The following is a 13,753-nucleotide window of genomic DNA, read 5'->3' as shown; positions in this document are numbered from 1 at the left end:
CTTAACAATATGTAAAAGAATCATTCATTATTACAAATTTACACAAAAAATTCTTCCTGTACATGATTGTCTCAGTGATGTACCTATTTGTTTAAATTAGACATATTTTAAACTACTCTGTAATGTGCTAAAATCAAAAGTAGTTGCTGTACCATAAGGCAAAGGCTTATAATAGCCTTTAATCCTATTATACATATCCTCAGTTATATGATGTCAAAATATAGTCTGTTCATAAATAAGTAAAGATGTACAGAGTACCCTGGGTATGAGAAACAAAAAAGTAAACCTTCTTTACAAGAAAATTACTCCACTGGTATTTTGAAAAATCTCAGTCTTCATTGTGCAATCAAGTTTACTGTGTTGAAGAAACGGTGTGTGTCACATTGAAGAGTCTAAAAACTACAAAGCATTTGCAGGTCCTTTTTTTTCTTCACAGGTATGAACCTTTTATTTCCTGTTTTTTTTTCCTTCTCTATTTTTTTTTTTTGGTAGCAAATATGATAAAGATGAGTTGTTCAAACATTCGCATGGCTTATTTTCGTTGGACTCGCAGTACCAGAGTCAACAGCTGTTCTGAAGAAAAAGACATGCTCCTCTGTTTACTGAAAGGGCAAGGGTTAAGACCAATTGCAGCTGTACGTCAACATGTTGAAATCACAAAGTTCTGTAGTCCAATGCTGACACAAGACACAGGCATCCTGTCCACGGGCAGAAGGAGGTTCTGGGGTTTCAAAGTGCTGCTGAGCTGCTACAAGTACTCCAGTTCCAAGGCATGGTGAAGGGCCATAAGGTCAGAGTGGCTCGAGATCCTCCAAAATGGCATAGCATGCTGTGAACAGCACAGACAACATGTAAAAATAACCCCAAGCATTCTGGTATTTAGACCCACCCATTGTCTTTCGCAAGGGTAAGGGAACACTGCGAGGAGAGAAGAAAGAGCTCTTAAAATCTCGAACCCTTCACATTTATCTCTGGTTTCTCTGACCCACCCCCTCAGCATACATTCTCAATAACAGCAAATCTATTTACCAACAGGAACAACAGCAAACATGTCAGGAGATCATAAGGAAGGGAGGGTTTTCTTATCTCCTGATAAGAAAAACATATTTCAGCACTTGCAGAAGAAAATATTATTTCTAGAAAAAAAATGGGAAAAATAACCTATACATGAACCACGTGGGTAGTTTGAGGAAGGGAACAAAGCTTGGTTAAAGAACAAAAAAGAATAAAGTGGAAGTATTATTTACTGTCAAAATGTGTTTATTCCGTCTGGAACTACTGCTGGCAGGTGAATTAATAACATAGCCATGGTGATTCAGAATAGCTCATGTGTTGCTCACATCATTTTGAAATGAATTTTATTCCAGTGGTTTGTATAACATTGCTTATTGTTAGCACTGATCCTAAAACATCTTTTCCATGTGGGACAAGTTTAAAATAAATAGGTTTTTTTTTTCCTATTAGTTGTAATAAAATCTGTCTGGAGCACAAATACGTTTGCAAAGAACCTGAATAAACCAAAAACACAAATACCAGGAAAAGCACACATTACCTCATCCATGAAGGGTAAAAATCTGATTAAGAACTATCTTTATACTCTAAACCAGGCATTATAGTGTCAGCAAGAACTTTTGCATAAATAAAAAAAAAAGATAACCATCAGTTTTCTTCAGGAAAATATTCTATAAATCCCATGGGAAAATAGTCTCAACTCATCGATATTCTGAAGGCTAACATGATCATGTTCACTTTTTCATTGGGTCAGCTTGTGCTCTGGCGTCTTTAGGAGGCAAATCACAAGCAATTTATTATCACAATAGCTTCTGAGTTCCCCAAGCATTTTATCTACAGCTTCTTAGAGAGGCTTTCTTCATCCTCCTTCAGCACTTCCTCAGTGAATTCCTAATTCTACTGAAAGCAGTGGCAAAACTTCATCTCTTCTGATTATCACTTCTACACTGACCTCCTTTCTTCATTCAGGTCTCCTCCTCAAATTCCAAGTTAGGTAACAATTTTGAAAACAATGTGAAACTCTCCGTTTCCAGCTGCATGTTTACTGTACGCCCTGTAATTTTACCTTATACCTATCTCAGAAGGCAAACACCTTAGCACAGAGCCTACCATAAATTTGTCATTAGAAGCTCAGGGAAACATCTTTCTGTCAGTATACAAATAATTATAATTTTTAGAAGAATGCTACTTCAATCCAGATAATGATGAATTGCGTTGAATTTATAGAATAAAGCAGAACTTTTTAAAAGAAACATAACCATATAAGTCACAGCAAGTCTCTCTTGTCAAATGGCAACTGTTAAGGAACAATCAACTGTTGCTCCTGTGAGAGTCAGAGAAGATAAAACTGAATTAATTAATATTAATAAACAAGACTAAAGAGTCCTACACGATCAGCACGGGAGCACTGTAAGGAATCACCCACTGAAGGACAAATGTTAGCAAGCAGTATATCGTTCTTCAGTTCTATCCAAAAGAAATCTGGTTCTGTTCTTTTTTTTTTTTTCTAAAACCAGTCCAGGATGTTAATGAAAGCATAGTGAGGGGGAATGACTGAAAGGTCCGCTTCAATATGATACGTCTCATCTGAATTAAAACATAATACGGATGCATCAACCGATGCCCACATTCAGAGTATGCCTAGCTTTTAAAGCAAAGAAACTTCTTCAGGAGGAAAATAAAATGACCCACAAGGAAGCACCATTGGAAGAGTTTCTGTTCTGCTTCGCCTTACTCTAGATTGTTAAAAAGTCTTGAGAAACAGCTGTCTAAATGTCAGCTTGAAGATAAATGCCTGAGCGATAGCTGCTTATGGAGAGACCAAAGCAAACAAACCAAAAAATAATTCAGAGACAATTGAGATGTTCAAAAAAACACTTACAATATTTCCAAAACACTTTTACAGATTAATCCTCCCCTTAGGAAGGATTTTTAAACACTATGACACCTACTATTTCTGCATGTTCAATCTAGATTTCCATTGTACCGTCTCTATGCTCCACCAGCAGCAGAAACTAGATGCAATTAGCTCACTCAGTTACAACTCCATGTCCCACTGTCTTCCCTGTTACGTTACTCAGACAGGCTATCCTCTGCGCTCTGTCAGGTCAGACACTGCCGCTTCCCATCTAAAATCTTTCCTTAAGATTAATTTCTTGCACCACGTTTAGGAAATGAACCAGTAAGAGCAAAAGAAATAAAAATTCCTAATCGTGCTGTTCCCCGGGCTCTCCAAAAGCTTCTGAGCACCTATCTCTTATTTAGGCCATGAGACCTTCCTGGCAGAATTTACGACATCTGATAGGGGTATTACATCAAGGACAAACGGGCACGGGCTCGTGCTTGCAGCAGGTCTGCGCCATGTTTGCCAACTGACTGCGCCCGGCCGGCGGCACTCAGCCGCGCTGCCTCCTTTGTGCGTGGGGCCGCAGCTTCCCTCTTCCCTCGCAAGCCCCTGCCAGGCAGGACCTGCCCGCTCTCCCTGCCAGCCAGGACCTGCCTGCTGTCCCTGCCAGCCAGCCACAGCTCCCCGCTTCTCCTGGTCAGCGCGGCACCGGCTCCGCCTCAACCACCGGGCCGGGGAGCCGCAAATAGCGCGCCTAAAACACGGCGTGGTGAAGGGTTTGGTGGACACCTGCCTTTGAGTAGTGTCTCTGCAGAAGCCAAGAGCCGATGCCATGGACGCCCTCCAAGGTCATACAGCAAACTAATGAATAGGAAGAACTGCGGTAATAGCTTCTTGGCCTCCAGCTCCTGCTTCACGCAGCTCCAGCATTACGCTGCTTCCCTAGTAACAGCCTCCGCATCACAGAGCGTACACACGCCAGGCAGTTAAAGACCCTGATTGATTTAGCAGAAGGTTTAGCTTCTGCTAAAGCAAATCACAGCGATTCTTGCTAGATGTCCACACACAATATCGAGTTTTGGATTACCCTCAGCTGTTTATGGTCACATTCTAAACCAAAACTTTAAGCGGTCATTATTTTAGCTGTATCTTTCTATTTCAAATTCATTTACGTGTCCTCTGCTTCGTTTACGCCTGTCTGTGGAAGGAGTATACCTCTGTTTACTCCATGTAGTTACAGGAGTGATGTGTGGAATGATTGTGCCTGGGGAGACCCAGGAAGACAAGGAGGTTGTGTAAACCTCAGGTTTCTAATTATTTTCAGTTCTCCTGCATATAGGTCAAAAGACCGGCAGCACACTCCCAAGAAATAAAGCACGCCAGGAACGCAGCGGCTGCACGGGGCTGGAATCTGCACTGGCACTCTGTGCACGGCCGAACGCGGCCGATGCAGATCCCTATCAGTCTGACCTTATGGCACAGCCTTCATAGCTAAGAGGAGGGGAAACAAACCCGATATAGATCTATATATATCTGTACGTATGCGCTTGGGTATGTATATACAGTCTCACACACGTATGTGTCCAAATACATGCACATGCATGTTGCGTTCACAGGGCATATACCGTAATTTTCACCTTATCTGAGATAACAAATGATTATACAAAACTAAAACATTTGGAGTAGCAAAGTCAGCACGCAAAACCTTATGCATTATTCCTGTATTAACACGCCCTGTTTATCCACAACTATTCAGCCCTGTCAAAAGTGGCAATACACCCATGAGTCAGAAGTACATATTTTCTTTCCAGATGACCAGGCAAGAGTTTCTTTGTATATGTATTTACTAAATATTGCCTTTAGAAAGCCATCCCTGCCAACACTTAGCACACGTGTCATGTACAACGCGTGTCTTCTGTTCTGAGCACACGGAAAAAGGCTAATGTCTCATTTACTGCTGTGGGAGAATGGATGACAAATGCTACCTGCTAATAAATGGTCAGTGTAACTGGATGTGAAACTACAAGAAAGCTTTTCTTACTGCATATTGGAGGAATATGCATCTAGACTGGTAGTAAAACAATGTGTACTATTTCCACAGCTTCCAAGTAAATATGAAGTTTTGTCTTTTAACAAACATGAATTGCTTTGTAGGTGTTTTATAACATGATACTCGGTTATAAACACATTAATGACCTTTTTAATGATTTAGTTCTGGTGACATTTTGAAATGAAATATGGTGGCAAAAGTTGGAATTTGTTTTTGCTGTAAAAATATTGAAAAGTGAATTATTAATCATGAAAAGTAAATTATTAATTTAGTAAATCTAATAATTACAATACTGTTAAATAGCCTATAAGATACGAAGGTATTTTATTTTGGAAATAGAAACAACATTCTTTTTCAGCGTGTATTTACTAAAAGAACAAAACTTAAACTATTTTATTCAACAAAATAAAGTGTATCTATTAATACACATGCAAAACAAAGCCATTTTTTGATGGCAACACCAAAAAGTGCAGACTGCCCTCCTTCCCTTAAACGAATGCATATTTATATGAAAGCCTTACTCCTGAGATTTGTGATGGATTTGAATAGAAAACTCATCAGTTTTTGTCATCTTTCACAGTATTTTTGTTGTGTTCCTGCCAGATTTGCTAAGCGGTTGTCTTTACTTCCTACCCCAAAGCTGACCAGCACAGTGTGACTGAGCTTGAAAGCAGTGGCATATTGGATACCCATTTATAGTCTATTTATTGCTCCACAAAGATTTATGATTTTTCCTCCCAATTTCCCTCCGAGGCAGCGCGGCCATTTTGGAGACACAGGGAGAAACCGATTTGCCCAGGCTCTCCCGAAGCACCTGATTTAAAATCCAGCTCCTCAGTGCAGAGAGCCTCCTCCTCTGTCTCCCCTTGCAAATTAGAAATCCTTTGGAGGATTATCCTAAGTAGAAAAACTCAGGAGTTTGGGGGTTTTTTCCTGCCTTACAAGTATTTCCCAACTGTGTCTCCAAATGCAAAAGCAAAAGACAAGCTCAAACCAACCAAACCAAAACAAAACACAGCAAAACAAAACAAAATGCCAAGACAATGGAGTCTCTGGCAGAAAACCCCAGAAATTTATTCTCTGAATAGCTGTGTCACTGCGGCGGCACTCAGCCGCCGCGGCTCTGACCCACATCGCACCCGCGCCGACGCCGGCAGCCGCCCCGAGCACCCCTTGGCTCTCACACCGCTTCCCTCTCCCTCCTCTCCCGGGGAAGCCGATCCGAAGGTAGCAACCTCCGCCTGAACCCTGGCGTTACAGCCACCCTGGCTGTGTGCTGAACCCATCCAGAAGGTTATGATCATTCCTCAGCCTGCAACGCAAACGTCCTGAGAATTTTAATTGTCTTATGAAATATTTTGCTGGAAGTGACAGCTAAACAAAGGTGTCGATACCGTGGCTTGTCCCGTGCTATGTGAAACGTAAGAGCGTGCCGTTTCCTCAGTGTATTGCATTTATTTTCATCAATCAAAAGAGGCATTTTATCAAAAACCAGTCTATCCTAAAAATGTTTCTCAAAAGAGCAATGATCTTTTAAACGGTATTAAAAAGTTTCTATTACTGAATTTTTACAGTAATGACAATAATAAAAAGATTTTAAATGTGTCTTTTATTTTGCCTATTGTTGTATTGACTCAGGATTTTCCATGAACGAAGGACATAAATAAATATCTTGTTTTATGATGAAGCAATTGATAAATTATTGGTAAATTATTTTTAGTAACAAACCTTAACTTTATTACCTTCTAAGCTGGAAGTTCAGCTCTTTTCACTAAATGAACACAGAATAAAAAAATCTCTCAAATTAAATAGGTTTGAATTTATAAGCTCACTTAAAAATACTCTTTATAGTTTACATGTAATCAATGAAGTGCTACTTAAAGAACGGTGTACTGTTTACGCTCCAAGTAGTGTAAAGAAACGTCCATAATACTAAGGGCTTCACTACAGGCCAAAACCCTTCAGCAAAGTGTTTACAGACAAGGACTTACAGACAAGCTGCCCCTGCCCTGAGCGTGCCACAAAACCCAACGTGCTGACGGGAAGGAAGGCGGGAAGGAACCAGCCAGCAAAGTTCAGGGGATAAGCAAGGCAACGGGGTACATCACGGGCCAGTTATGCCAGTTTGGACTGATGGGCTTTGGGTGGTTTTGTGGGGGTAAATCTTCTCCTGCTTGATGAAATCTTTCATCCTGCACGCTCTCCAGAGAAGGTCTAGGTTTTTACTGTTTTCTCAGGCAGCGATACCATTTATTCCTTAGACAGGGTGTACGTCTATAAATTGAAGCACAGTATACACTAGGGCGCATTCCCATTCTCACTCCTCCTGATAACCCTAAAAACACCCTGAGGAGAAGATAACCAAAAAGACATCATCTGAGTTGGGAGCAGCTCCTCATCCTGCAAGGCACTGTGTGGTTCTTGCTCTTGCAGGACGCGAGGGCCCAAACTTAAGAGGTAAATCCTGCTTTCACAGTGTGAAATGGTGACTTCTTTTTTGGTGGAGTAAGAAGCGGGACAAAGAATCACAGAAGTATTTTCGAATCACAGAAGCATTTTCCTTAATCAAATTAATAGTTTCTGCAGAAAGGCAGGGCTGCTGGTCTACTTATTGACTTCTCTGGCATTGCTGCAGTAGATAATTTAATCCAGAGCATCTAACATGCTTTGAATCTGAAAATTCCTTCCACCGAAAAAGAATACACAGAAGTAATGGCACAAAGGAACTTTCTACACTGCTACTCCTCTTAGCGACTGGAAAGGCTTTTTCTTATGCTTTTCTGAATCATGTTTCCTATTGAAAAATGCATGGAATTAGATAATGTTACTGAAAAGACTACTCCTGCCATTATCATATACAACACTAGTTCACTGAGCAGCAGAAAAGGAACAAAGAGAAGAAATTCCGCCCCCCCTCCCCGATCTTAAATGCAGCTTTTAAAATGTAATCATTTACAGCGGGAAAACATTTCTCCACAAAGATGAAAGGCATTTCTGAAGGAGAAAGGAGCAAACTGTTCCCGTCAGTCCGCCAAAGGGTTATATGAAACTGAGACTCTGCGAAGTGCTGGGACGAGCCGGGAATCTACGCGCAACACTTCGGGGGCACAAAACCCAGATTTCATGAAGCAAAACTGGTCAGTGGTTGTTAAAACGTCATGCAGACTAATTAGTTTCACTTCTCCAATTTAGAAAGCTACAGTGGAAACAGATATAGAAGTACCACAGAGAGCTTTGTGGTAAAATAGCAGCTGCTTAAAGGCGGTTTACCTGTAAAAGGAAGCAAGAACGGAGAACAGAAATGCCCATTTCCCTACTCTTTCTCCTATTGTTCAAAGAGCCAATATTATGTCCCATTCCTCCAAGTAAAGACTCTGTATCCGCTGTACTTGGGTAGAATGGAAAGGCTAGGAATACTGCCTATTATTTGTCAGTGGAAAGTATTGCTTTTTGCAAAGCTTACTCCACAGTTGGGGAAAAAAGAAGTGAATTTTTCCCTTCTTCCGAAAGGAAAGCAAAAAATAATAAAGACATAGTCAAATAGTATCCTCCGCTCAAGTTAACTGAGGTTATGAATGCAGGACAAGACACAAGTAGTTACCTGAATGCAGTATCCAAATTATGGACTCTCAAGAAAACTGAAATTTGTGTATACCTACTCCAGTCCTACATACCTTTTCAAGGTGTGACATACAAGTATTTCATATAGTCAAATAGCACACTGCCTTTGATCAGCAAGAATTGCCATTTTTTGCTTATATTCATAACATCCTATGTGGTATTTTGGGATGCCAATGAAAACAGAACTATTAGTTCTTGGCACAAAAGCTGGGGTCCATTTTCTGGCTCCTTTTTGAAATACATCAAACATACGTAGCTAGCTTAATATGTCTTTTGGAGAACAGCAGGGCACATTATTATCTACAGTTTTATGCAGCTTTCTACTAGATATGGTCAAAATATATTTCATAAAGAAAAGATACAAAACCCAAATGACAATGCATGCTGTCCCATGTCGAAGAAAAGACAATTTTGCTTTCAGACTCTTGAAATCAACCCACACTGACAAAGGGCCTTTACCTTTTTTGCGCCTTGTTCTTCTTCAACACCATCCCCTATAACAACATATACTACTTTTCTTCCAAATCTTTGAATTATTCGCTCAAAACAACTTTCCTTTCCTGAAAGAAAAAGATCAGACTATTCAGGGTAGGGAGTGATGGCATGACGTCAAATAGAACACTTTTTAGCCCAGATCTCCCCAACGCTTTGCATACATAATTAGAGCTATGGGGAGAGAAAAGCCTCTTTCGGCAGGATCAAGGCCGACTGCAGCTTTACGCCCGCCACAGCAGCTGACGGGTAACCCTAAGATCTGCTCCACGAGGTCCTTTAGTACACATGCCATAGCAGGCAGAGTGGGCTACAGGTCCGCACTATCACCCTTCTTGACTCCTTCCCTAATCGGAGACAGGTTTGGGGGGAATTTCCCTACCAGGAGAATTCTGTACCGGCCGTTTACAGCCAGTATCTTGAATTGAGCAAATTGATTGAAACTGAGTTGAAATTCTAGCTTTTTCTCCACAACTTATGAGAAGATTAATCACAGCTCCTGAAACAGTAGTATCCTGACTTAGAAGGTCACCCAAAAGATTTAGAATTAAATGCCTGTAATCCAATACATGGGCAAGGTCCTTGATCCTGCACTGGGATCCATTAACATGGCTCATTATTTCACTGCACAGACCTAGGGACATGATCCCAGTGCTCCAGTACTACATGTAGACACCCATGCTGGGAAGCTTCAGGTACTGGTACTGGGAAGTCAGAAAGAATGCTTACACACTTGAGTTTTCTCAAATTTCCCCATTCTGAAAGATCACTTCAGTCTAGTCATGGTACATGCTTACATGTGCATGTGTCTACAGCACATGATGGGAAAAATCGTGTTTTTCAAAATAGTTATTTCAGCTACAGAACAATACCAGCATAAGAACAAACAGGTTGGAAATTTAAAAAAGGTTTCTAGCCAGCAGAGAAGCCAAACTACCCAACGACACCCTTCTACTGTAGCGCCAGGCTTAAGAAACCTCCAACACTAACCAGGTTGAAACGGTGCTTGAAAATTATGAGTCGTGTCATGTTACAAAAATCTCATGATTTCCTGTGACAGTCAGTGACGGAATGCACTTTTCCAAAGATACCTTTCTGTCCTGTGTACGTGAAGTCACAAGTGAATATTTATTAAAATATGTTTTAATTGTGTATTTAAAGTATTATAATTCAAAGTTTTAATTTATTTTAAAGTTTTGACAGAAGGTACCGTAACATTACCAACCAGAAAACAGTTTTAAATCTTTAATGGTAATGTTTTCAAATTTCTACATAAAATTCTCAACCAAGTTGTTTTGTTTTTTTTTTTTAAAACAAAACCAAACAAAAATAACCCACCATTTTTTCTTGGCCATTTGAGCTTCCTGTATTATAGATACTTAAGAACACATGAAAAATGTTTTCATGTAGCCCACAATTTTGAGGGAATCTGAGACAGAACAGATATGTCATAATCACATTAAAAACTACAAGCACCATTGCCATCTGGTCCTATGTACTTCTACATCTGCAGAATAACATCTTTTATATTGAACCAGAAAACAGAAATAAACATTTGCCCGGCTGAAGCTTATTACAGTCAGTATGAATGAACTTAAATAATTACCTTCTGCAGCAAAACATTCTTGCTTCTGGTAAATTGTTTACCAAAATTTGCTCCAGAGCCCATGAAAACAAATGGAGCCAGGGTTTACCTTTATAGAATTTCTTCTGCTTAATCTGGGGAGACTTCAGCATTCTGTACTCACAGCCTACTAAAAAGCCTTCTCAACTGCTACATAGCCTCATAGTTTTGAGAAATGATGACAAAAAAAGCAATTTAATTCCTCTTAACAGAGGCTGTAGCAGCATTAATAGAGCTAAATGAAGCTTTCTGTGCTGGATCATGACAAACTTTTGAAAAGTGCTTTTAGGATGCTTTAGCACGAAAAGTGTTTCATAAGACCCGGTATTACTAATCTCTATATTTGTTACAGTGAATGCATGTATGAAATAAATAGACTACAACATCTTTTAATTTAGAATTATAGCTTCAGATGTATCACAACATTACAAAAATAGCTCACCTATTTTAGTTGCACTGTAAATATTCTCTATGGGAAATACAACGCCTAGTCCATACAGCAAGACTTTTGCCAGAGCTGGAATTAGCTGAGTAGTTGTTACGAGAATGTTCACACAGTTTGTCCTATGGAAGAGAAAACACAAACATCCTTTTTTAAAGAAAACAAAACAGAACAATGAAAACCTTATCCCTCCCATCAGAACCCCTCACCGTTATTATCGCCACTTACAAAGAAAGGGCTTTTTTTTTCCACCTTACAGGAGAGCAAGGTACAGAGTGGCATGGTCTGACCAGAACAAGGAATGAGAAGAAGGTCCTCCAAGTTCAGCACTTTGCCCAGACATCCTAAAGTTTCCCAGCTACCCCGAAACTCTTCATACTCACCTCGAATGAATAAGGGTGAGCGCTTTCAGTGCAAGTGTTAACCAAGAATCCGTCAAAGCTTCGATTTCTGCTCTTAGTTGTAACCAAGCCTCTCTTTTTGCTGGACCAAGAAGACCTGTGGAGTAGATAAGGGCATGTCTGCACCGAAATTAAGTAACGTTCTGTCATTTTCCTTTGCTTTCATTAGGTCAGAGACAATTTTCCACACACCTCAAACTAAACAGCTCACTAAGCACTACCATGTTAAAAGAGGAACAGAAACCAAAAGTTCTTCCTTTTTACTACTTCTTGTCTATATTCTTGTATACTTTAGAGTCACTTGCCTCCGACATTATTTTTGTAGGTATTGTATATTTCTTTTACTCGTCTGTAGCGGAAAGCCAATTTTCGCATCCAGTCTACTCCTCCGCGCACCCCTGTCGCGAGGCACAAATTCGCACTGGTGGCGGCCGCAGGAAAGCCGTCTGTTCCGAAGTTATAGGTGCTAGTCAGATAAGAAAAAAACCAGATTAACAAAAGGCAACAGGCTACATTCAACCACCAGCTTTGCTGGGTTGCAAAGGCTAAGACAGCTAAAAAGACGGCGGGCTACTGTAAGCATTACAGCAGCTCACTGCCTTCCTGGGAAGGAACTTGCAAAGCAATGTTTTATCTTGTTCAGTTCTCTTGTACCTTAAATCTTGACCGTTGTCGTCTGAAGACACGTCGTCAATGTGAACCTGGTCGCATTCCTAAGGCGACAGAAAGACTTTATAATTTTCTTTATCTTGCAAATCTCAAAAATAAAGCTATAAAAAGCTATGAACAATCTACTCATCAGGGATATTTTTAATTGTGGAAATCAGTAGATGGCAGTCTTGTTAAAACAACTATTTTACCTATTCCTTGCGCTCATTTCTTAGAATAAATGCACATCATCATTAGCTACTACTGTTAAATGGCTTTCCAAAAACACATTTTTGTGTTTAGAAAGGAAAGTGGTTAAAAACAATTAGCATATGTGTTCCATAAACGTTCTTGTAGCCTTTCAGGTACCTTAAAACATCATGCTGCTCAAAGCTGATTCAGTCAGTGCATAAGTGTAACTGAAACCAGACATTTTGGTAAATGTAACATATTAGAAAAATTAAACCTGATGCTAACCGCCAATGAAATTATGACCTCTGATTGCTGTTGAGCCACACACCAACACAGCCTGAGGCCAGTGTTTTAGAGGAGCGCAGACGAAAAATCTGTTCCTAGTTTGCCATTCATTTGAGAGTTGTGAGTTTCCTTCTCTCTCTTTGGTCTTAGTGCATGAAAGCAGCATGCAAAGATGAAGAAAATCTGAACAGAAATAGCCAAATCAAGCCACCTTTCTTCAGCGACTTGTATGCAAACTAACACGGCATATTCATAATTAGCTTTGTCCATCACTAAATTAAAAATCATAATGCATATCGTTTATCCAGTAAAAAAACATTAGAACATTACTATTAACAATTTAACTTTTGGCAGGAAAACAAATAAACCTCTGGCACTCTAGATCAATCTCAGTGCAATAATGGATTTCAATTATTTTAATAATTTCCTCTTCTCTCTCTCAAGGTGAAGTCCTATAACAAACATGATCTATTTTAGACATGAAAATATTGCAATCCTTTATTTTTGTGTTACTGCTTTCCTCTGAACAAATTTCTCTCTCTCCATGGATTTGTGAGGAAGGGAGGGAAGATAGAAGTGGAAAGAAACTCAAACCAGCTGTTCCCTAACAGAATTAAAATCATGACCCTCAACCCTTTTTCTAAAACATCTATTTTCCAGCCAACCCTCTCCCAGCAAGCAGCAAGCTCCAAGGAGGAAAAGACTTTGACCCTGTAACCTTCTCCTCCTCTCCTGAGGTCAACAACCTCAGATAAGAAAAAAGCTGAAGAAGTCTATTTGGCCTCACATGATGGCTGTGGATTCTAGATTTTTAAAAACATAGGTCCACGAAAAATACCTCAGAAACTTTTCAAACGTTTTGAAGAATAAGGTGTGGTCTTTTGCACTTGTACAATATAAACTTATTCTTACAGTAATATATACTCTTTTGTATTTTACACATAGGTAGCTTGTGCTAGAGAGAAAGGTAAGAGCAACAACCAGCACAAGAAAGACAATACTAAATTTGCTCATATTTATACACCATACAGTGAATTTCCTCCTCAGGCAGACAAAATGTATTAGATGTACGGACACAGCTGAAACTACAAGTGTGAACATATGTTGCCAGGCTTTGAAAATCACCTTGGCTAACAAAAAA

The 13,753-nt window shown here is 39.8% G+C and overlaps 1 protein-coding gene across 7 annotated transcripts in view; it reads right to left on the bottom strand.

Annotated features, from left to right (window-relative positions):
• Positions 1-255: 255 nt before the first annotated feature.
• EYA1 (EYA transcriptional coactivator and phosphatase 1) overlaps positions 256-13,753 on the bottom strand; it is a gene marked incomplete at its 5' end in the record, with an annotated part of 153,561 nt that continues 140,063 nt past the window's right edge. For all 7 annotated transcript variants that reach the window (XM_082015645.1, XM_082015646.1, XM_082015647.1 and 4 more), the window contains 6 exons: positions 256-829; positions 8,988-9,088; positions 11,087-11,208; positions 11,470-11,584; positions 11,793-11,953; positions 12,142-12,200. In XM_082015645.1, coding sequence (XP_081871771.1) covers positions 749-829; positions 8,988-9,088; positions 11,087-11,208; positions 11,470-11,584; positions 11,793-11,953; positions 12,142-12,200 — 639 coding nt within the window. In that variant the 3' untranslated portion in view covers positions 256-748. The remainder of the gene's footprint in view (positions 830-8,987; positions 9,089-11,086; positions 11,209-11,469; positions 11,585-11,792; positions 11,954-12,141; positions 12,201-13,753) is intronic.

This window comes from Phaethon aethereus (assembly GCF_964289735.1).
Source record: "Phaethon aethereus genome assembly, chromosome: 2".
Taxonomy (NCBI): domain Eukaryota; kingdom Metazoa; phylum Chordata; class Aves; order Phaethontiformes; family Phaethontidae; genus Phaethon; species Phaethon aethereus.
The sequence above is the reverse complement of the archived record's forward strand: the minus strand, read 5'-3'. Positions and strand labels throughout refer to the sequence as shown.